Below are 25,226 nucleotides of genomic sequence, written 5' to 3'. Positions count from 1 at the left end.
CATCACCAGGCATGTATGATGGAAAGGAGAGCCTCCAAATGCCTTTCAAAGAATCATCGTTTCAACCAAATGAGAAAATAATGAATTTATTCAATTAGCAATCCAGAATGAACTGTATACTATCATAAAATCTGTCACCATATGGTCCCTTGTTCAATAATGTACATACATCTGGCACTTGTGCGAGTGTGACTGCGCAGCCAATGCAGTTCTCACGATAGATTATGGTTACAATTTGTAATTTGGATATGGCACCGGTACACAATTGCCTACAGGAAGGAGGAAGGAAGGAAAGAGAATGAGAGAGGAATGGAGGGGGGTTTGGTGAAGGAAAGAATGGAATTAAGGAAGTCTTAACTATTAAGGAGCTGTTTATTAGATTTGTTTGGTAAGAAAGGGTGATGTTACTTTTTCATTTTGCTTGGCTGATTGGAAAAGGAAGGATGTAACAAAGGAAGGAAAGAATGGAATGAAGGAAAGAAATAGATGGAATGAAGGATAGAATGAAGGAAAGACGAGGAGAAGGAAGTTGGGAGTGCAAGGGAGGATCTAGTGAATAGTGGAATGAGAAAAGAGCAAGGTGAAAGGTAGATACAGTAAATGACATTGAATGGAGGTTTTTCTAATTCACTTGTGTATCTTCCCGGTGTGTACCCCGGTTTAGAATAGGTACACCGTATCCCTGCGCATCAAAGAGCATGACCAAGCGTTGGCGTCAGGAAGGGCATCCGGCCATAAAAACATTGCCTCAAACAGGGAACCATGATTGTCATGGGGCCCGCAAGGCTAACCCCCGCTTTAGTGGGGAAAATGGCCTTAAAACGATCATTCATTCATTCATCCCCATGGGGTTTACCTCAATGCTTTCTGAAAGGTTATGCACCGGAAGAACTGCTCGATCTTTTGATGATTTCAGGGTCAGGCTGCTGACCATCCCAGTGACTTCTGATGCATTTTTGGACCAGGAATATGGATTGTTGGTAAAGCTAACCATCTGTAGGAAAAAGAGGAGGTTTCAGGGAGGTAATGGCAGCGTTTGTATGAATTGTTTGTTACAAGAACACCAATTTATTCTTCTTCCCCTTTGATTCAAACTTCATTTCCTCACCAATATCAAACTTAATTTTCTGAACATCTGATGATGGAATTTGAAAGAAAATGCACAAAATACAACTCAGCTTCTTTTCTTGTTTTCCAATTAATTTATTTTGAAAGCAAGATGTCATTTCTTTGACAGGTTATGAGAATCTCACTATGCGTGAGAGCATCTGAAAATGCAAAGCCCATCCGCAGCCTTTTGCATTCAGGCGTCTTCTTCTTCTTGTTCTTCTTGTTCTTCTTCTTCTTCTTCTTCTGTATGCTCAATATAACGAAAACAGTTTTAAAACAAGTTTCATCCAAATCTGCCAACAACCTTTTTGAGATATCGTGCTATATATCGGTTTTAGCCCTATCACTCAATGGTGAAGAATCACTTTAAAATTATCTGGTCCGGATTCGCATCTTCACCAAAAATGAACCAATTATTCCTTGTCACGAACTCAACCTCTCCACCAAGTTTCGTCCGAATCCGTCCACAACATTTTGAGATACCTTTTTCACAGATAAACAAACAGACAGACAGGGGTGAAAACATAACCTCCTTCCACCTTCAGTGGTGGAAGTAAAAATGCAAAATGAAAATTGATGATTTTATGCAGCGTTGACCTTTGACCTTTTGATCTAAAAAAAAAACAATCAGCTTGTAGCTTTTGATTGGTGAACCAATTCAGTGACCAAATATGTAGAATGTCGATTCTTAAAATTTCAGCTCAATCGGATGAAAATTGGCCATTTTATGTGATGCTGACCTTTGACCTTTTGACAAAATTATTAATTTGTCTTTTCCATATTATCATAATAATGTTTTGTTGAAAATTTGATGACAAAACTCAAACGGCAAATTTAAATTAAAGGTCAATGGGATGAAAATTGATGATTTTATGTGACGCCGACATTTAACCTTTTGACCTTTTGACCAAATTATTAATTTGTCTTCTCCATATTATCATAATAAAGCTTTGGTGAAAAGTTGATGACAATAGCTCAAATGGAAAAAAAAGTTACGACCTGAGTAGACACACACACACACACACACACACACACACACACACACACACACACACACACACACACACACACACACACACACACACACACATATAAGTGATTACAAAGCCCCGTCTCCTGCTGTGCGGGGGCAGGGCTAATAATCATGACAGGGCTTCAAGAAGGCTTTGCTTAATCAAGCCCAATGAGTAATCTACCAAGCCTGGTGTTGGCTTAACGGTTAAGGTGGCTGCCTTGAGATCTTAGGGTCGTGAGTTTGGGTCTCTGTTATGCAGTTGAATTAACACCCAGTGGGTTGACTTAGCCTGTCAGCCTTACAACGTCGGCAAAATGAGTACCAGCTTACTGGTAATGGGGGGTGGTGTACCCCCAGACCGCTGCACCCCCATAAAATGGTGCAGCCAAGTAGCAACCGACTGCATACGAACCACAACGACCACTAGTAATCCACTTCTTGGAAATATTCAAAAGTAAAATGTGTATACTTCCAAGTCACCATGTGGGTATTGGCAGGATGGTTCTGAGGTAGGATACTTGCCATTTGAGCTCTCTCCCTCATCTGGGTTCTATTCCTGACCAGACTATGAAACCATCACCTGGTTCTACCTGCGATATGCAGACGGTGAGACCGAACACGCAGCTACGTGATGCTCCCTCATCCTTCGGAGAGTCCTTCACACCCAATGCCTGCGCAATCCTCGATGAAAACCACTTGGTGGTGAAAACATCGGACCAGAGCCTTGCCTGCTGGACAATTATACTAGTTGGTGATGCCTTTATTTTACCGCATGCACGCGAAGCAAAAAGCGGGGTTAAGGAATTAGTCCACTTCCGTCTGTCTGTCCATCCGTCCATGTACAAACATCAGTGTATGATCGAGGAACAACTTGGTTTGAATTGAATGTTACATTTTGAATTGAAACACAAATCGGAACATGATTCGTAAAACGAATCTGTAGTTTCGCTGTACTTTGGCTCTGAATTTGGCCCGATCACACATGCACAGAGAGGAGAAATTGCTTTGGTCTATCTGCTTAAATAAAATTGAAAATCATTCCAAACAGGAAACTGCTGTTTTTAATGACGTCATAAAGGACACAAACAACAGGAACAAATAATGTAACGAGTTAAATAAGTTAGTACAAAAGACTGCGTCAATGGAGGTAAACTTCCGGAATTTAATTTTTTATACGATCTTTAAAATCTTTATTTTATTTGAATTGAATAATATACTGCACTTGAACACTAGAACACAAATCACCTTCTTACCATTTCCAAAACCCTCCAGTTTTGCAGTACATGGACATGTTAAATAAGGTGGTGTATAAGACTGCACGAACGGCAGTAAACTTCCGATCGCTTTTTATTTCAATAGAATTATAGACCTTAACACTGTGTGGGGTAAGGTGTTCTATGAACTCTCTCGTTCCATATGTATCATCTGAACTTCAATCTTTTTTTTTTTTTTACTGGACAAGATGGCAGGCACGATAAAAATGCTGGAGGAGAGGCCGGATTTGTAATGTTTTTTAAAATTACATACTTTTGCCAACATTAAATCTCCATGAGCAATTTTAGATGTATCAATTGTCGATGTGCTGATCAACAAACTGCATTGCTGTTTATAGTTCAAGGAGAATCCAAACAGACCAAATTATTGGTTTCTACATTTTATTCACCTCTCAGTATGGTTCACATGTGTCATGAGTAGACTACGGATTTTTATGTTAAGAAAATAGGCCTTTCATGTTTTGAAAAGCGGCATTTGTTTTTTTTTTATGTGAAAAAATCCCGAAATATTTTTTTCCCCCGTTTTATTCATTTTTTATTATTACCAAGTTTTTCAGAAATCAGTCAAAAAAAGAACAAAAAATGGTAAGCTTTTTCCTGCACAACATTAAGCACTCTGGGCTAGCAAACAGGTAAAAAATGACGTTCAGGTACCTTTATTGCAACCGCATTGTTTGATAAGTAGAGGACTAGAAGAAATTGACAAGACCCTTTTAGGAACGGTTAAAGTAGGTGTTTGAAATCATTATCTTGGTAATGTTCTCCTTGGTGAGGCGGTGTCGGCGGTCGGTGAGGACGTTTCTGTAGACAGAGAAGGACCTTTCCACGTCGACGCTGACGATGGGGCAGTACCTCAAGAGGGGGATGTCGGCAAGCTTGACTCCAGCCGGCACACCAACCTCAGATCCGTGCTGATCTCCATCCAGGATCAAAGCCACTGTCCTCAGCACACCAATGTCGGGATTGCGCTGCAGCACCGCCTTGAACTTGGTGAGCAGGATCTCCTTACGGCAGCCTCGGATCTTTTCGAGCTCCTCCTTGGCCTGATCAAGGAGCTGGAAGGCCTTGGCCAGCTCCATGCCGGCCTCCTCCAGCTGCTTAAGGATCTTTGGGATGAACGACACGTGGGCATTTAAGAAGACCAAACTGAGCTTGATGTCCGCCTTTCCGAACAGGTCCTTGGCACTCCGGATTGCCATCGCGTCGTCATCGTTCAGCTGGTCCACAATGTCCTTGACGGCCTCGAAGTGCTCGGCGTAAAACACCGCGGCATCGATCCACGTCCCCCACCGAGTCAGAATGGGCTCCGGGGGGAGAGAAAGATTGGGCTGCTGCTCCCTCCAAAGGACAACACGTGACGGGGCTTTGACGAACACCTTCTTCGTCGTGGCAATCAGGTCGTTGACGTCCTTGAACATTTCTCGGACTGTCTCGCAGACACGGTGGAGCGCGTGGGCAATGCAAGTCACATGCAGCAAGTCCGGGAAGAGTTCCGTCAGGGCATGGCCAGCCTTGATCATATAGGCCGCGGCGTCGCTGACGAGGACCTTGAGGCACTCCGGCTTGAAATCAGGCCAAAGATAGCGCAGCGTGTCATTGATTGCGCGCACGATCTCCCCGGAATTGGTCTTCTCCAGAAACATGCACTGGACGAGGTGGGGACGAAAGTACCCCTCCTTGGACAAGCGTCCCGCGATGATGTTGGCCACATATCGACCTGCCGAATCGGTCGTCTCGTCGACGGACAGCCAGATGGGCTGCTGTCCGAGGTCGGCACGGATCCCCGCCAAGGCCTCATCATAGCACTTGTCGAGGTAGTGCTTTCGAATCCAGCTTTCATCGGGGATCTGGAGAGTGATGTGCTTCTCCAGGAACGACCGGAGGGCAGGGTTTTCCAATTTCGACCATGGGATGCCAGTGGCCAGCATGGCCTGGCACAGCTCCTGAGCCACGTCGCACTTGTGCCTCTTTCCGCCACCAAAGTCCTCCATGGTGGCTTGCGTGACCGTCCTCTTCTTCTTCAAGGCCAAGTTGCTCTTGTGGCGGTCTCCTCGGACATGTTGGGCCAGCTCAGACTTCTGCTTCGCCCGGAAAGTCTTTTCACAAGCTCGACAGAAAGCCGTGTCACTCGACACGTACTTGAAGGTGGCCCCATCGCCGCCAGCGTTGAATTCCTTCAGCCACTTGTCACGAAGAGCAGCACTCATCTTGATAGGAGACTTGTTCACACTTTGTGTACACTCTCTCACTGTAGTACACCGCCTCACTGCTGTACACGCTGGGGACGCAATGCACGCAAGTGGACGCAACGTTTTGTTTTTGAGATCGATCGCAGTTAAAAATTTCGATCGCAGTTAAAAATTTAGAAAAATTCCCTAATTTTTTTTAGCGTTGCCAGACATTTTCGACCAAAAAGGGCATTTTATTTTATTTTTCCCGAAAAAGGGCGAAAAAAAATTTTTCTCCGAAAATAGCAAAATAATTTTTTTGCGCGCAAAAAAGCCGTTTTATGTGAAAAAATATTTTTTGTTTTTTCACATAAAAATCCGATGTGCAGTCATGAGAGATGGTAACACAACTCAGCTTGCTTGCGGAATGGCAACACCCCTCCAAAATCAATGGCACTTTGAACGATAAAAGCAAAGACTCTCAGATATGCTAAACAAATATTTTTGCTGATTTTTTTGCTTGTGTGACCTTTAAAAGCGTGTAAACTTTGAATGTCATAATGGAGAGATACACGTGTTAAGTACACACAGCCATCCAAAGTATACAACCAGCAATTGTTACCTCCACATCGATGGCGTCGTCACCATCTGGGATAGGAAGCGATTCGGGCAGTGAGAATCTGCCAGATGTTTCTTCAGTCCCCTGGATCTGATAGTTAGCCAAGGTACCTGGTTTGCAGCTGCACATAAAAAACAGAAAAACTTGGTTCATTTTTTTCAATGTCGGCCAGCCTCGACAAAACAAGACTGCTCAATTGGCCCCTACCAGTGAGCGAGCTGATGTTTATTGATTATTTTGTTTTGATGCCGGAAATATCGCTTCCATCCCCCATAACTGAATTCTATCAGTTAGTTTCGTTTTAGTCTGAGAAGTGGTAAGAATTTCTCAAAAGCATGGTTTGGATGGATTGGTGTATAGTCAGCAAATGCACATATGCATTCATGCTTTGATACAAAGTGTTGTCCTGTCACCAGCGATTAAGACCGCTGAATGACGGATAACCGAGACAGTTTTACTTCTGAGGCAGTAGCCCAAAAAATGGTGGTATCTTTGTCACACGCGGAATGAAGGGAGGCGAAGCATTTACCTGAACAGAACACACGGGTTTACTCCGAAATCACAAACAAGTAAACACGACAGTAAATTCATAAAATAATTTAATGAAAATAAATGCAGGATGGAAATGTCAAAATCAATGTTGAGGTAAATAAAATTCCTACCTGAGGTACTTCCGCACACAGACTCAAAAACAGACAAGGGGACAGATGAAAGAAAATGAAATCCTTTTTTGGCCGTCCGGCACTCAGCTTTGACTTCAAGTGGCCCTTTTTCAGGAGAGTGGTGGTGACGAGGCTCAGGAAGCACACAAGATGGCGACCGCCGACGAAAAGCCCATGCGTCGAAGGTGCACAGAGCCATGGGGCGAGCAGTGAAGGCTACCTTCTTTCAGGTTCCACTGCCTGGGCGAGCACAATGCGGCCTCCAGCTCCCCCGAAGAGCACCACAGCCAAAACCTCTTTATAAATGCTGCCGACACAACAAAAGCTCCACTAGCCCTCCAATAGCTCGCACACTTAACTCAGCACCAAAAATGGCCATTTTCTGGTCGTACACAGCAGAAGAAGCGCCGAGCGAGAACCGAGCGGGCTTCCGAACCAAGCGGGCTTCCTCCCGAGCGAGAACCAATCGTGTCGCTTTGGGCGTGGCCTGCCGGTCTTCTCCTCCGCCCACTGATCCTTCGCCTCTACTGGGCGGGCCTTTTGCCTATAGTGTTCATGTGGGCGGGGCTTAGTTGCTGTGAGTATCCATAGGGCCGGCGCTGGTTGTAAATGTTGTTTAATGGGGGTCTTCATTGCCGGCCTTGGTAAATGTAAAACTTTAGGGAAAACGACAGAGGGAAAATCACATATTGGAGAAAACTAACCTTAATCCCTAACTAATTATCACTGCTTCACCCCTCGTGTGAAGACACATAAACAATCTTAAGCTACAGTTTCCCTACTTAAGTACATCGAGATTTCTCCTTCGTGTCCACAGTCCATGCCATAACTATACAGTCCTACCTTTACTATGGGATTCTTTCAGCTACCCCCATACGCATAACAGTATTATCCTTAAACAGTATACTGTATACACGACACATGCACTCCATAGGTATGTTATAAGATAGGGATAAAAATGCAAACAAAGGAGAAATGAGATGTGATAACTTCGGTTGGCCTCACCGGTCCAGCGCAAGAGCCAAAGCTGGTGTGGAGACAGAGATGACCTCCTCACCGGGCACGCGGTCCGACAACAGCACATTCTGCAGGCGGTCTACCGTGCCCAAGACACCATCTGTGACCTTTTTTCGCTGTACACATTTGAGCATTGTCCACAATCTCACGTTAATATGATATAGAACTTGAGGCTTTTCTAATCACGTTACAAACAGAGTCATAGCAGATTGTATCGCAAGCTCAAAATCTATAAATCTCGATACACAAGCAAGCTTCTTTTATGACCCAGTGAACACATTTCTGCCAGAGAGCCTCTTCAAATTAGAACTGCCGAGCTCGTTAAGTCACATTCAAAAAATCACCTGGAAAGGGGCCATCTACAATAATTGCATGTGTAAATAGTCTTATAAAGTTAATGAGATTCATTTATTTCTTAAGGTACAGGTTGTTTCATAAAAAAACACAACTCTCTTAAAGTTGTGAATGTATTTTTTTTTCTATTGCAGATTAGAATGAAACATCTTTTGCAGGAAAAACTGCAAACATCAGAGAGCCATACTGTTAATTTCGAAGATGGAATGGACAATGTGGAGTCTTACTTTGCCACAAAGTCAATTAAACAGACTCAAACACGATTCAGAAAGAAGTTCAAGACTTGATTAGCCGCAGATAATCTGCTATTTTTCGATTTATGAAGATGTTTAATTCCCATGGGACAGTACACAATCTTAATTGTTCAAAGTCTGGTCGCCCGAGGTCTGCCAGATCACAGAAAACTTTAAAGTGGTCCATTTTTGATGAGTCCCAGGAAATCGCTGCGTTAATCTCAAGAATTTAACTTATCTTTATCAAGTACACAAATAATTCAAAGAACCTGCAAGCGTAAGGTCTCAAAACATTTCTGCCATTGACTTTGCTGCTGAGCCTTGTAGTATTATTTTTTTTTAGCATTAGGGACAAAGAATATCTTCACTGCATGCCAGCTTGCTTTGAATCTGATGTCACATGATGGACCCAGGTTCCCATCACATCATCTTTTTTCCGATAAAGAATCTCCCTTTCTCATAGCGTTTCAGGAGCTTTGTTGTAATAGCTACAAGAGTTGCCTTTTTATCAAAAGTGAGGTCTTGTGGGACCCAACTTGCACGAACCTTATTCAATTTTAACACAACATGATTGAGAGTTTCAACAATTGGAACACTGACACTCCCAAACCTTCTATAACTGCATGTATAGTACTCTACAGTAATACCTAACAACTCGGCAATTAACCAAAATTATCTCTTCAACACATTTAATATTTGCTCCATTGACAACAGGTACTTGCATGTGAGAGTTCACCAAATCACCGCCATTTTGAACTCACTCCATCATTTAAATAAGGAGCAGTTTTGGAGTTGGGAGGGGGGGAAGGGATGTGGAATTGTAGTTAGGAGGGGGAGAGGGATGCGGACTTGCAGTTGGGAGGAGGGAAGGATGTGGTCTTGGAGTTGGGAGGGGGGGGGGGGGGGAATGCGGACTTGGAGTTGGGAGGGTGGAGGGATACGGACTTGGAGTTGGGAGGGGGGGAATGATGTGGACTTGCACTTGCGAGGGGGGAAGGATGTGGACATGGAGTTGGGAGAATGGAGGGATGTCAACTTGGAGTTGGGAGGGTGGATGGATGTCAACTTGGAGTTGGGAGGGTGGAGAGATGTGGTTCTTTGCAGCAGTGATCTCTGGTCCCTCACCTGTCCTTAAAATGCTTCACGACCAAGTAGTGAACATTAGGTATATGCTTTAGCAGTGTGGTATTAAACTATAGAGGCAAAGTTAAAATATGTGCATTATTTGTTCTGGGAGGGGCAGGGGAAGAGGGTGATGTTGGAATGGTGCCTTCATTTTGTGTACCAGGGTATATGAGTAAGTCAACGTATTTCCGCTACATACAGTCACGTGAAAAAGTAAGTACACCCCATGTAAAGTTTTGACTTTTTCAACATATTTCAACATACAGCTATTTAATCTTCATTTCAACAATATTGACAGATAAAGGTGATATAATATAACAAATATCATGAAACATTTACATTTTGTAGTCCATTGTATAATTTAAATAAACATAAATGCAGATTTCGCATGTGGAAAAAGTAAGTACACCCCTACATTTATCACTACTTCAAATACCTAAAATTAGAATCAGGTGCACCAGCTCAGGTGCAAATGATTAGAACATCGTTGTAGAGGATCTTGGAGGAACCTGTCTTATTTAAACCTCAGACATTTAGTTTGGTTTGCTCTTTGTTGTTGAAGTGTGCGGCGTCACCATGCCTAGATCAAAAGAGCTCTCTGAGGCCTTCGGAAAGAAGGTTATAGATGCCTACGCGTCTGGGAAGGGATTTCAAGAGATCTCCAAACAATTTGAAATCAATCATTCGACTGTCCGGAAGATCATCTACAAGTGGAGAAGATTCTAAACAACTGCCAACTTGTTCAGGTCAGGCCGGCCCAGCAAGTTCAGCCCGAAAGCAGACCGCAAGATGCTGAAAGAAGTCTCGAAGAACCCCAGAATGTCATCTCAGGACCTACAGGTAGCTCTTGCCACTGTTGATGTCAAAGTGCACGAGTCTACCATTAGAAAGAGGCTGCACAAATTTGATCTACATGGGAGGTGTACCAGGAGGAACCCTTTGCTCTCCAGAAAGAACATCAGGGCAAGACTAAAGTTTGCCAATGACCACCTCGGCAAAGACCAGCACTTCTGGAACAACGTGCTCTGGACAGATGAGTCAAATGTAGAGCTATTGGGCCACAGTACCAGAAGACATGTTTGGCGAAAACCAAAGACAGCATTTGACCACAAGAACCTGATACCAACTGGAAAGCATGGTGGTGGAAATATTATGGCTTGGGGCAGCTTTGCTGCATCAGGCCTGGGCAGCTCACCATCATAGAATCCATTATGAATTCTTCATTGTACCAGAGGGTGCTTGAGGATAATGCGAGGCCATCTGTCGGCAAGTTGAAGCTCAACCGAAGGTGGACCTTGCAACATGACAATGACCCTAAACATACCAGTAAATCCACCAAGGAATGGCTGAAAAGAAAGAAATGGAGGGTTCTGGAATGGCCAAGTCAAAGCCCGGATCTAAATCCCATCGAGATGTTGTGGGGGGATTTGAAACGAGCTGTGCATGCAAGAAACCCCTCAAACATCGCACAGCTGAAAGAATTCTGCATGGAGGAGTGGGCAAAAATTTCTCCCAGTCGATGTCAGAGACTGGTAGACAGTTATAAGAAACGCCTACTTGAGGTTGTTTCTGCCAAAGGGGGCAATACCACCTATTAGAGCCAAGGGTGTACTTACTTTTTCCACATGTGAAATTTGCATTTATGTTTATTTAAATTATACAATGGACTACAAAATGTAAATGTTTCATGATATTTGTTGTATTATATCACCTTTATCTATCAATATTGTTGAAATGAAGATCAAATAGCTGTATGTTGAAATATGTTGAAAAAGTCAAAACTTTGCATCGGGTGTACTTACTTTTTTACCTGACTGTATATAATAAACAGATAGCCCTTACATAAGAAAGCAAAAGTTCGTAAAATAAGGAATATAAAAGCTGACATCTTCACACTTTGTTATTTTGTTGTAATAAACAAATATGAATAATATTAGAAGCTTGAAATTAGTAGTAATTACTACTGGCAAGAGTATTCGATAGTGAATTGAGTGTAGTTTAGAAAGTAGAAGATAATTAATCTCAAACTACTGTCACAATTTAGCAATGGAATTTAAATCCAAGGAGGTATGTAATGCAGCAGGCTAGTGCATCAGCTCTTTGTGTAACAATACAGACTAAAAAAAACTCCTTAACAGAAAGATGCTGCCAAATAGCAAAGGTGTGAACATGAACTGCATTTGGTAGAGAGCATGCATCTGCCAGGCTGAATAGTTTAATTTTGTATCCCACTGATAGGAGAGATCCAGATCCGGATCTTCACCAAAATCGAATCAATTCATCCTTGTCACACACACAACCTGTCCAACACGTTTTGTCCAAATCCGTCTCCAACTTTTTGAGATAGCCTCCTCAAGACAAACAGACAGACAAACAAGAAAGGACGTCAGGTGGCAGCCTGACAGGTATGACGAAAATTGAGAGAATAAAATTAATAATCGATTAATTAATTGTGTATTTAAAATAAGTAACTAATAATCATAAAATAATTAATTTCTTAATCTATTGGCTAATAGCATACCTACACCACCACTGTTTCATCTGAATCTGTAACTTTTTGAACATTATTTTTTTTTTTGGATACATAATCAAGGCTCGTGAAAGAGCTAACATTTATCACACAAACAAATCAAACAGAAAAACAAACAAAGTATATAAAAAGGGGAGCGTTAGACAAGATGGGGAGAGAAGGGGAAGCACATAAACACAACATTTGTGAGGGACATCGGGAATGTGTGGGAGGGAGAGGGCTTGAGGGGAGGTGGCGTGGGAAGGGGGGCGGGGGGGAGGGTGGGAGAAGTATAAACACAAGGACACCAAGGACTTCCAGGAAAGAAGTTGGTATTTCAAAAAAGAGGATTTGGGGTGAAATTAGCGGGGGTAGAAAAGATCAAGGTTTTGGATGGGGGAAGATAAGAGATGGTGGTGAACAGCTGATTTAAAGACCTGGAGGGTGGAGTGGGATTGAAGAGAGTGAGGGAGTTTGTTCCAGAGGCAGGAGAAAAGAGGAATGAAGGAGTGAAGGTGAGCAGACAGTCTTGATTTTGGCAGTTTAACCATAAGAGGGTTGCAGGCAGATCTTGTGCGACCTTTAGGAATATTTGGGGGACAGAGCCCAGAGAGAGCTGGAGGAGCAAGGCCGGAGAGGAGTCGGTAGAAGACAGAAAGACCACCAACCTGCCTGCGGTGAGTAGGTGAAAGGTCCTCGGAGGTAGCTTCATCATGGGAGATTCCAATGATTCTGAACGCTTTGGTTTCAACAGCGTGAAGACGAGCTAGGTGTGAGGCAGGAGCACCAGCCGAAAAATTACTCGTAAATAATTAATCTATTAATTGATGAATCAATGAATCAATAAAGCAAAAACGCCCTTTATAGCCAAATCATTTGCTCAATGTTGTGTCCAAATATCAGCTTCCTAGCTCAAAAGGTGCCTGAGATATTGCCCAGATGAAAGGAAATAAATAAGTATTTAATAAATCAATGATAATTAAGTAATTAATTAATTGATTAATCAAAAAGATAAAAATTGCGTTTTGCCAAAGCACATGCTCACTATTGTGCCCAAATTTCAGGTCCCTAGCTCAATGGATGGCTGAGATATCATTCAAACGAGAGAACCTTGACTTTTGACCTTGACCTTTGACCTACAGAGTCAAAAAACATTGACAGACTCACTTTTGTCCTTCAGAATCCTGTGGTAAAGTTTGATGAAGACAGCTCAAAGTGTTCACGAGTTATCGTACTCACAGACAAACAAACAAACGAGGCAGACCGACATAACAAAGAGTGGTGAAAACATAACCTCCATCCACCTTTGGTGACGGAGGGAATTAAACTATATTTTTACATTCACAAATCAAAATGCAAAATACAGTCGAATTAAAAGCAAACATTGCTCTATCACCAATTCTTATTCACCTCTTCCATCCCAGACTTTTCCTCTTGTCCATTTCCCCCTTCTTCTCCCATCAATATTGATTCCCCAAGGGCCTCCAGGACATGACCCGTGGCCACTACTAGGAAACGAACGACATCTTCTTTACCTGGGCCAGTCCGGCCACTTCCATTCGCACTAAGTTTCAAAAGGGAGTCACTGAGGCCCAGCAGGACGTGTGTGGCACTGAGCTATAGAACAACAGAAGGGCAGAGGGAGGAAAGACGTAAGGTGTTTAGTCACAGTACACACCAAAAAACAATGTTCTCCGATCATTATATTAACTTTCTCTGATTTTAAATGCACTGCACATATTTCAAATATTACAGAGCACATACTTCTGCACGACAATAGGTAACGTCACAATAAAATGTCAGTTATGTCTTATACGTATGTAGGTATGTATGTATCATGTATAGAAGTATGAATGAAGCTTATGGAATTGAAAATGCCTCGGCCTATCTCCACAAAATTTTGTACACATGTTTGTGGGACCAAACGTCAGGTCATGCGCACAACATATCCCATTTCCATGAGGGTGGGAGCTGAGCTGCAATTTTCACGTGGATTAGTGCAGATGGTTTAACAACTGCCCCCATGCTGAGGGAAGTACATATTATGACTAATGACATCATCGTGAAAGCGGTATTTGTACAAGCCCCTTAAATGACAGCAACAAAAGATTAGAGAGATTTTGATATTCTCATTATTTTTTAATGAAAGGAAGATTCTGAGCTCACCTGCATACTCACAGTAACCTCTTCTGGAACAGCTGTTACTGTGCTCATTGCTTGTGATACCTGCTGCACAGCCTCCACAGTCTGCACTGGCACGGAAGCCAATGCCGATAACATGCGCTTTCGCACCTGAGCACATGGCAAGCAAAAGATACCTTTTTCATAGAAAAACAGAACCATTACATATGTACTGTATGTATGTGTGTATATATATATATATATAATTATATATATATATATATATATATATATATATATATATATATATATATATATATATATATATATATAGCTATATATATATACATATATGTATATACAGTCATGTGAAAAAGTAAGTACACCCCATGTAAAGTTTTGACTTTTTCAACATATTTCAACATACAGCTATTTGATCTTCATTTCAACAATATTGATAGATAAAGGTAATATAATATAACAAATATCATGAAACATTTACATTTTGTAGTCCTTTGTATAATTTAAATAAACATAAATGCAAATTTTGCATGTGGAAAAAGTAAGTACACCCTTGGCTCTAATAGGTGGTATTGCCCCCTTTGGCAGAAACAACCTCAAGTAGGTGTTTCTTATAACTGTCTACCAGTCTCTGACATCGACTGGGAGAAATTTTTGCCCACTCCTCCATGCAGAATTCTTTCAGCTGTGCGATGTTTGAGGGGTTTCTTGCATGCACAGCTCGTTTCAAATCCCCCCACAACATCTCGATGGGATTTAGATCCGGGCTTTGACTTGGCCATTCCAGAACCCTCCATTTCTTTCTTTTCAGCCATTCCTTGGTAGATTTACTGGTATGTTTAGGGTCATTGTCATGTTGCAAGGTCCACCTTCGGTTGAGCTTCAACTTCTCCGACAGATGGCCTCACATTATCCTCAAGCACCCTCTGGTACAATTAAGAATTCATAGTGGATTATATGATGGTGAGCTGCCCAGGCCCTGATGCAGCAAAGCTGCCCCAAACCGTAATATTTCCACCACCATGCTTTACAGTTGGTATCAGGTTCTTGTGGTCAAATGCTGTCTTTGGTTTTCGCCAAACATGTCTTATCGTACTGTGGCCAAATAGCTCTACCTTTGACTCATCTGTCCAGAGCACATTGTTCCAGAAGTACTGGTCTTTGCCTAGGTGTTCATTGGCAAACTTTAGTCTTGCCCTGATGTTCTTTCTGGACAGCAAAGGTTTCCTCCTGGCACACCTCCCATGTAGATCAAATTTGTGCAGCCTCTTTCTAATGGTAGACTCGTGCACTTTGACATCAACAGTGGCAAGAGCTACCTGTAGGTCCCGTGATGACATTCTGGGATTCATAGAGACTTCTTTCAGCATCTTGCGGTCTGCTCTCGGGCTGAACTTGCTGGGGCGGCCTGGTCTGAACAAGTTGGCAGTTGTTTGGAATCTTCTCCACTTGTAGATGATCCTCCGGACAATCGAATGATTGACTTCACATTGTTTGGAGATCTTTTTAAATCCCTTCCCAGACTCATAGGCATCTATAACCTTCTTTCTGAAGGCATCAGAGAGCTCTTTTGATCTAGGCATCGTGACGCCACACACTTCGACAACAAAGAGCAAACCAAACTAAATGTCTGAGGTTTAAATAAGACAGGTTCCTCCAAGATCCTCTCTAACGATGTTCTAATCATTTGCACCTGAGCTGGTGCACCTGATTCTAATTTTAGGTATTTGAAGTTGTGATAAATGTCGGGGTGTATTTACTTTTTCCACATGCGAAATTTGCATTTATGTTTATTTAAATTATACAATGGACTACAAAATGTAAATATTTCATGATCTTTGTTATATTATATCACCTTTATCAATCAATATTGTTGAAATGAAGATCAAATAGCTGTATGTTGAAATATGTTGAAAATCTCTGTGTCCGTCTCTCCGTCTCTCCGTCTCTCCCTCTCCCTCTCCCTCTCCCTCTCCCTCTCTCTCTCTCTCTCTCTCTCTCTCTCTCTCTCTCTCTCTCTCTCTCTCTCTCATTGTTTGTATGTGTTATATGCACAGCCACATGTTTTAAGCTACAAACTCCAAACTTGAAGTACAAATACAACTTTGTGTGTGGAGGGGGGGGGGGGGGGCGTAACATAGGCCATGTGGCCATGGTCGCGGGTGTGGTGGGGTTGGGCATAAATTCTCTATGTAAATGTGTACTGTGTAGCACCACCTGGTCGTGGTGGCAGAGGGTATTACAACTCCCTTTTCTACCTGAGCAACACTGAGGTTAAAGCATTCTTCATATGGGTAAATAAATGTTAGCAAACAGGACGAATAATTGGCCCATCAGCGAAGCAACGGGTCAGCTCCGCTGGTGTGTATATATATATATATATATATATATATATATATATAAATATAAAGAAATTACCTCAATGTGTTTTTCCCTCTTTACAGCTTTTCTTCTTCCTTCATGTGAGAGTGGTTCTGCAGCAGACGGTGGTGTGTCTTTGAGTGCAGGCACAATAGCCTGCACAAGGCGTGTAAGAGCCGGAAGGTTCTCAGTGCGAGCAAGAACTTCCAAGTCATCCAAAGGGCTGGGTCCATCCTCTAACATGGTGACAATGTTCTGCTTTTCTACCTGCAAGCATGTGCATAAGTTGAAAATAGACTTTGCTTCTGTAACAAGGTGTTACAAGTCAACGCATCGAATAGTGGTCTTCAAAAAATAAAAACGGATCCACATAGCGACTGATGAAATAATATAATTTTAAATTAGTGCTGCGTGGACAGAATAAATAATTACAGAACTTTATTGTCGACCGGATTGGAACAACAAAAAACAACACTCGATCCCAAAGCAACAAAAAACAACACTCAATCCCTAACACCACGCCCACATGTGTACAACACCCAAAGGGAACTTCACTAATCACGCAACACACACATCACCATGTCCAATCCAGACACTAATCCAGCCATGTTCGTGCCCCACAAATAAAAGACCGAGCACACACACGCCCACTCATTCCTATACATACAATACCAGATCATAAGTAAATAATAAAAAGAGCAGAGCAGAACATCGATGATGTGATTAACGTTTATTGCTTAAGGTCCTCAAAAACAAAAACACTCCTCAATTGACCTCTCGCAACAGCACGTGACATTTCGGATCTGAACCAAAATCTAATCAACTTGCTCTTGTCACCGAACCAACTCGTCCACCGAGTTTAGTCATAACTCGTCCATAACTTTTTAAAATATCATGTTATATATCGCTTTTGGCCCGATCTCTCAATGGTGAAGAATTACTTAAGATTTAAATAGCTTTCGTACCCGAATCCATATTCAGATCTTCACCAAAATCAAATTGATTAGTCCTTTGCCACAAGCCCAACCTCTCCACCAAGTTTCGTCCAAATCGGTCCACAACCTTTTGAGATGTCCTGCTCTTTATCGTTTTTGTCCCTATCTCCCAAAGGTGAAGAATCATTTAAAAATTCTACTAGCCGGATCCGAATCCAGATCTTCACCAAAATCTAGTCATTCCGTCCTTGTCACATACACTACATCTCTGCCAAATTTCATCCGAATCCATCCACAACCTTTTGAGATATCTTGTTCACAGACAGACAGACAGACAAACAAACAAGAAGACGTCATGCAGAGGCGCAAAGATGCAGAGATGCAGACAGAGAGAGAGAGAGAGAGAGATGCAGAGACGTCGTCATGCATAATACCTGCAAAATCCACTCCTCCCACCAAAATGTTGCTATGGATACATCAAATTGTCAATTTAATTAAAATTAAAATTGACGATCTTAATCAAAGCTCGTGTCAATCAGATTAATATTGATGATTTTAAGGTGAAAATTGATGATTTTAGAAGTTTCACCATGAGTTGACCTTTGACCTTTTGACCTTAAATAGTTGGTTTCCCAAATCAGCATACACTATGTAATTGCTGTTTAATTTTCAAGCTAATAGGATGAAAATTCACGATTTTTCAGATGAAAATTTAAGATTTTAGAAATTTGACCTTGAGTTGACATTTGACCTATTGACCTCAAAAATAGTTGGTTTCCCAATTTATTGACTCAATATACAAATGCTGTTAAATTTTCAAGTCAATCGAATAAAAAATTGCGATTTTAGAAATGTGACCTCCAGATGACCTTTGACCTTTGACCTCGAGAGCAATAGGCTTCTCAATTGTAACGACCTCTACAACTTGACGAAATTTCATGACGATCGGTTTAGAATTATGACCTGTAGGCAAGTGACAAACAGACAAACAAACAAGAAATAAGTCGTGCAAAGCACGATACTTGCGAAATCTCTAAAATGAGTTGTTGGCCTATGAACCACCTTTAGAACCACCTTTAGAGGCCATTTTTCCCTGCAGAGCAGTGGTTGGCCTTTTTCGGGCACCGTGGCCCCCTTTTTGAGCAATGTTTTATGGCCGGATGCCCTTCCTGCCGCCAACCCTGTTAGTCGGCTCTTGTGACACTAAGCGAATTACCAGTGACCTGGTACTCAATGTGCCGACCTCGGAAGGATGACAGGCTGAGTCAACCCCCCTGGTGTTAATTCAGGGATCAACCGGGATTCGAACCCAGGATCCTAGGATCCCGAGCCGGCACCCTAACCGCTAAGCCAACACCAGGTTTGTTGTTGGCCTATGTTGACCTCAAAAATAATTGGTGGTTGAACTCAGTGACCAGTTATGCAAATCCTCTTGAAATTTCAAGTCAATCGGATGAAAATTGAGGATTTTAGAAATCTGGCCAATGTTGACCTTTTGGCCTATGTTGGTCCTCTCCGTCTCTCTGCTGGCCGTTGGGGAATTCACCCTCTTCCGCCCATGCTGTTGGAGACGACTGGACTCTCATCCACCAGATGTGCAAAGCCATCTGCCATTTAAACCACGTGGGTGCAGACCGTCACCGTGGTAAGGGGGTACTGCACCTCGCCCACAGATGACCTGGGATTATGCAAGGCAGGGGCATCCAATTCCCTGAGGTATCGGCAGACACCCGCATACCCAACCGATGCATGTCTACAGATTTCTGGTTTTATCCCCCAGCACTCACATCTACATAATAACCAACCACACCATCTGATGCAAGAACTATCAACAACCAAAAGAGGTTACATTTGGAAAATCATCAAAGAATCAATAGTAGTCAGCATGAAAACATCAAAATTCTGAATGACCAGTGTAATCATGGGGTAATTAATATGATAAGAAAAATCTGTCTATCAGATCGCACTTACTATGACGGAGAGTTTATGAGATGTGGAACCGCCCAGACTGTCAGCTGCCTTGACGGTAAGATCCAAACGATTGTTGACGACAGCATCGCCAGGAGGCAGAGTAATGGAGGTGACAACTGCCTCTCGGCCACAATTCAGCAAGATAGCTTTTGGAATAAAGCAAGGGGAATGAGATTATGAAAGTACAATTGACAATGATAAATGACCCTTTGCAATTTATACGCTTTTGAAAACTATGATACTCAGATACTACTCGATGCATAATGGTAACGGTTGGCCTTGGTAGTCGAAGATGTCTATTCACTTGGAATATGCGAATATGTGAATTTGTTTCTTGTGGAGAAGCTACTAGCCAGACAACAACAACACACTCGGATAGCGAGCAATGTCACCTGGAGTGAAGGAACCTTCAATAAAAAAACACCGAGCCCACTTAATTGCTACCTACAGTTTTATGATGGAATTTGGCTATAATTAGAACTTGTGGGCTTTCTACCCACAGAGTGTGGCCTATAACGTGCCTGACTACTCCTCGTGAAAGACACCGAAGGATCATTAACATCCACCAACAAACAGTGCTGGCAGATGGGTTCTCTGACTTACCGTCCATCCTATGAATGGCGCACAACATTATGCCTCGCCCTGTTATGTGAAACACCAGGGTGGAAGTTTATAATTGGGTCGAGATTCAAATTCAAGTTACAATCTCAGAGGCTATACTACATGTATACCTTTAGGCCATCTTGCCCTCTCCAGGCTTTCCCAGTGCTCCGCCCCTCTACCCTCAATCACCCCACGTCCCATTCGGATTCCACACCCTCCCACCTCCCCTCTCCACGCTCCCTCACCTCTTTCCCACTCTCTGCAAACAACACCTCCTCCTCCATCCATTACTCTATGGACATCCAACATCTGAGGTCTTCCCTCCAATTTGACATGTCTCTCAATTCAAGCTGTCACTGGTAAACCTGACATTACAGCCTAACATAATCCGTCCTCGCATAGGATCTTCCTGCTTTGTCAATGTCTCTCCCTGGGTATTGTCTTTTCCTGTTCCATGTTGTTATTGCTTACCTGCAAATTCAGTCTCATTGCTCACCTCCACTCATTTGTTCCTCTTTTCTCTCACCTGTGGAACCAACCTCCCTAGTCTGTTCAGTCCCATTCTTCCTTCCAGGGGCTTCCAGACAGCTGTTCACTACTACCTCACATTATCCCCCATCCATACCCATGATCTCTTCTACCCCAAATTACCCCATTCCTAAGCACCTCATTTTTCCAGGTTATTGTGGTTTTTTTCCCACCCTCTCCCTCTTCCTCTCTCGTCTCTTTTCATTTGTTAGTTGTCGGTTGGTTTGTTACCTCCGCCAATGAAGGTGGACGGATATTGTGTTTGCATCCCTGTCTGTTTGTCTGTTTGTTACTTGGCAAAATAAAATAAAAAAATTTGCAAGTATGTTGATCACTCTGGTTTGTGTGTGTGTGTGTTTGTGTGTTTGTGTTTCTCTGTCCGCTCACTTATACTTGCCTACAGGTCACAATTTTAAACCGATCTTCACGAAACTTCACCAAATGGTAGAGTTCGTGGTCCGACAAAATCCTATATATTTTGAGGTCAAAAGGTCAGAAGGTCAACATAGACCAAAGGTCAACCACTTTTTTTCAAAATTTCTAAAATCCTCAATTTGAATCCGATTGACTTGAAATTTGAATAGGATTTCCATATCAGCTAACTTAATTCAACCACCAACTATTTTTGTGATCAGCATCGGAGAAAAGGTCAACATAGGCCAAATTTCTAAAATTGTCAATTTTCATCCGATTAACTTAAGGCTTCAGCTTTGAAGACGATTTGCATATCAGGTCACTGCATTCAATTACTAATTATTTTTGAGGTCAAAAGGATGCTCTACCGAGTGCCATTCTACTTTGTTCTGTTTTGCCAAGTGTCGCTCTGTGAGTGATTTTTCATTTATTTGTTTGTCTGTGAGCTGGATTTCCCAAAAAGTTGAGGACGGATAGCGACAAAACCTGGTGAACAGGTTGGTTGTGTGACAAGGACGAATTGATTCAAGTTTGGTGAAGATCTAAATCCGGAACCGGTAATTACATAACTGATTTTTCACCATTGAGTTATCTGGCCACAAACGATATATAGCACAATATCACCAAAAGTTAGAGACGGATTTGGACAAAACTTTGTGGACACGTTGGGTGTGTGACATGGACGAATTGATTCGATTTTCGTGAAGATCGGATAATTTTATTTTTCAGCAATTCTTCACCATTGAGAGATGGCATGATATTTCAAAAGGTTGAGGACGGATTATGACAATGAAAAAAACTTTGTGGATGAGCTTCGGTAGGTGACAATAACAAGCCAATTCGATTTTGGTTAAGGTTCGGATGTAGATCTGGCCTATCAGTGGGATACAAAACATAAACTGTTCAGCCTGGTGGAGGTATGCGCTTTTGTTTTATCCTTATGTATGGATGGTTGTCATGGTAACATAATTCATTCCATCACAGCTGAGATCTAATCAGGTTGAGATAATGTCATGAGTTATAGATATCAGCAATATGAAAACTAAATGTTCAAAGGTTTTAGAGATATCACGTACACAAAAGTACAAGGACAGATGATCGATCAGTCAGACGGAGCTCATTTTAATGTCCTTCATCTCCGACTTTTTCGGAGGTGTGAGGGCCAAAAATATAAAAAAACAACTGCCATCCCATATATGGATAATATAATCACAATAAATCTGATTATGAATGTCACCAAAAGTCGGCCACAACTTGACGAACTACATAACTAGACCACGACAGTCATGAAGAAAAATAATTGTTTCTTCAAAACTCAAATCTGGGTTAAACCACTTAGTAGGCATATTTGGAATTTCGTGTATTTTTTTGGTTAAAAGCAAAAACTCAATTGATTTTGTAAGAAGGTATCATAAGCTTTAAAAAAAATTAGGGTGGCATTTTTTCTGAACACTCTAAGACTATGAAATCCAAGATGGCGTCCAAAATGGCCGCCGAACACTAATAATGCGATATCTTCATGACTACATGTGATACAATTACAAATAAAGTGTCTAAATATATGTTTTCTGAGACCAGGAATCGAATGGAATCATCAAATTTATGTTATATGTATGATCTACATGCCAAATTCCAAAATGGCCACCGTGCACCCGCAATGTAAACTATACCTTCTCCCTTCGCATGTAATTACAAACAAAGTATCTATTTAAAGACATGTATTTTTCACAAAGAATACATAATTAACAAGCCAACAAACAGATCTAAATAAAATGAAATACTTGATTTACTGTTCAATCTCTTAAATCGTTTAAACAGGAAGATGCAAAAAGTCATACTGATTAAATGCCTGGCTTTCATTTAATATTTTTAACAATGGATATCAAGTGAATTATAATTTTGTGAATGTCATAGAAAGTAACACCTCAATCTTCACAGTCTTCATTTATCCCTGGTTGGACAGTTTTGTTGTTGCAGCTGAAAACCCAGCATCCACAAACTTCCGTACATGGGATATTGTTCTTGCGACAGCTGCACCTTCCTTCGCATCCACGTTTGCACCCGCACTTTATGAGGTGCAATACTGCTTCAGGAGCTGGTGGATTCAAACAGCGAACTGGAGAGAAGTGACTTGAAACTGCATCAAATGTCCAACCAAATGCAGCTGGTGCTGGGAGGCACGGGTGAGTTTCACAAGCTTTTCTCCAAATCATGGATATGTAATGTGCCCGACGAATGTGTAAGTCCAGTGAACCACAAGTTGGTGGTAGGTTTTCTCCTTCGGCTGCACGATTTGAGTAGAGGAACCAACGAAGCTCATTCACTTTTGTGTAGATTTTGGATCGATACAAAATACAGACAAAGCGTTCCAACTGAGAGCATACATCAGCGGGCAGATCAATGTCATCATTCCCAAGCATTGCTAGTGCATCCAGGATCTCATCATCACAAGACATAAATGCCTTGAAGCACGAGTCTTTGGTTCTGCCAGCAAATCTACCAGACATATCGGAACCTGTCAGAGCATGAAAACCTAACAGTGCAGAAGCGCGCTTTGGTCCTAAGTTGTTGTATATGCTCCGCACAGAAATGTTCCTCTTCAGCCTGCCCTTTCCCGTAAGGAAGGTTGTAGACGTTGGTAAGTTTTGATACATGTAGACAAGCAACAAAAAGACGTCTGTGTCTGGGGAACTGACAACATGTTCTGCTTCATTGAGAACAGTTAGAGCATGCAGTACAAGCAAAGTGTCTGCCTCTTCTTGGCTGTGAGTGAGGAGCGAGTCTGGGATATCAACATTGCCCTTGGTTTGTGTTCCTGAGGTCACCATAAGTTGTTTCAGTCTGTTGTTGGAGCTCTTGCTACCAAACAAACATGTCGTTAACCAACCAAGGTGGTCGATAAATTCCTCCCATGGATTTTATCCTTTCAAGAACAGCATTTGCGACGGCAGTCTCTATTTCCATTAACTTGTTGTACGGGACAGTGAGGTCTAGTTTGCCTAATGTCTCCACAAGGGCCTTGGACCTGGTGTTTTTGTGCACATCCAGAGCTAAGCCGACGGTAAGGGAAGTCTCAGTGCGGTGTTTGAAAATGACATCTTCATGTTTTGTTTCATAGGTGACCTGCCGATCAGACTTGTATGCACATACGAAATGTTGTGCCAGCACAGATGCACTTTGGTTCATAGATTCGGCCCTGCTGATTGTTTTAACATGATGTAAACCTTGGATAGCAAGCTTGCAGAGGAGTTGAAGCAAAGCAGGTGGTTCATAATTATCAAATGTTCCTTCGAATTTCCACGGGGTTGCGCTTGCAATGTCTCTTCTCAGTATTTTAGATGCTTTCAGAAGGACTTTCACATCTTCTCTTAGGTCTTTTGTATCGGAGGCCAATGCACCATCTAACAGGGTTTCCTTGGATTTTGTAGAAAGTACTTGCTCAGGTTTGGTTTTGTCTGGAGGCCTGGTGAAGTGCACATCAGCGATGTTGTCCAAAATCAGTTGCTTTAAGTATGGTTTGTATCGCGGATTGTCGGGTAAAGGGAACCCATTGGTTTCTAGCAAACCAACATATGATTGTTCAATGTCGTTCATATTAAAAGCTGAACTGTTAGATGGGTCATTGATTTCAGTTTCCACCATGTCGAGCATCTCCAGGTCAGACACTAACTGTGCAAAATGAACATGCTGTTTTGGAGGTCTGTTAGCTTTTTCTATGTCTCGTTTTGCATGGCCTAAGCACAGAAGGTGATCCTTTATGTCCTCAGCAACTGCTGTAAGAAGATCAGATGAGCCTACAACATTGCTCAGTCTAACTTTCAAAAGTTTTCTGTCTGTTTGTTGACCAATGGCTTTGAGCTGAGCTCCCATGTTTTCAGTTGAGACGTCGTGCAATTTGTCTGCTTTGTCTTCCTGACAAATGACACACATCTCCTTGTCGAAAGCCTGACTTCTGGTAGATCGCTGTGATGTGGAAGCACTTGTAGATGCAGCATCAGATTTTTTCGGTCGTCCTTTTGTCTTCTGTTTTATATAACTGACGTTGCCTGTCGCTTGTCCTTTCTCATATCGGGTCTTGGCTCGTTCAATGCATGTTTTATGTGTGAGACCCTTATAACATGTCTTGTAGTATGAAAAACCATTCTGTAACAGTTCATGGGCTGACAAACCTTTTATGCGATTCTTT

General features: G+C 42.0%; 1 protein-coding gene across 1 annotated transcript in view; it reads right to left on the bottom strand.

The window, feature by feature from the left end:
* Positions 1 to 25,226, bottom strand: part of PKD1L3 (polycystin 1 like 3, transient receptor potential channel interacting) — a 171,089-nt gene that overhangs the window by 102,657 nt on the left and 43,206 nt on the right. The window contains exons 12-18 of the mRNA XM_078785103.1: positions 19,496 to 19,641; positions 16,647 to 16,856; positions 14,253 to 14,378; positions 13,497 to 13,703; positions 7,854 to 7,981; positions 6,190 to 6,307; positions 857 to 994 (exon numbers count right to left, since the gene is read on the bottom strand). Of these exons, the coding sequence (XP_078641229.1) occupies positions 857 to 994; positions 6,190 to 6,307; positions 7,854 to 7,981; positions 13,497 to 13,703; positions 14,253 to 14,378; positions 16,647 to 16,856; positions 19,496 to 19,641 (1,073 nt within the window). The remainder of the gene's footprint in view (positions 1 to 856; positions 995 to 6,189; positions 6,308 to 7,853; positions 7,982 to 13,496; positions 13,704 to 14,252; positions 14,379 to 16,646; positions 16,857 to 19,495; positions 19,642 to 25,226) is intronic.

Source organism: Myxine glutinosa, chromosome 9, assembly GCF_964187855.1.
Source record: "Myxine glutinosa chromosome 9, kmMyxGlut1.1, whole genome shotgun sequence".
In the NCBI taxonomy this organism is placed as follows: domain Eukaryota; kingdom Metazoa; phylum Chordata; class Myxini; order Myxiniformes; family Myxinidae; genus Myxine; species Myxine glutinosa.
This window is presented reverse-complemented; position numbering and strand designations above follow the sequence as displayed.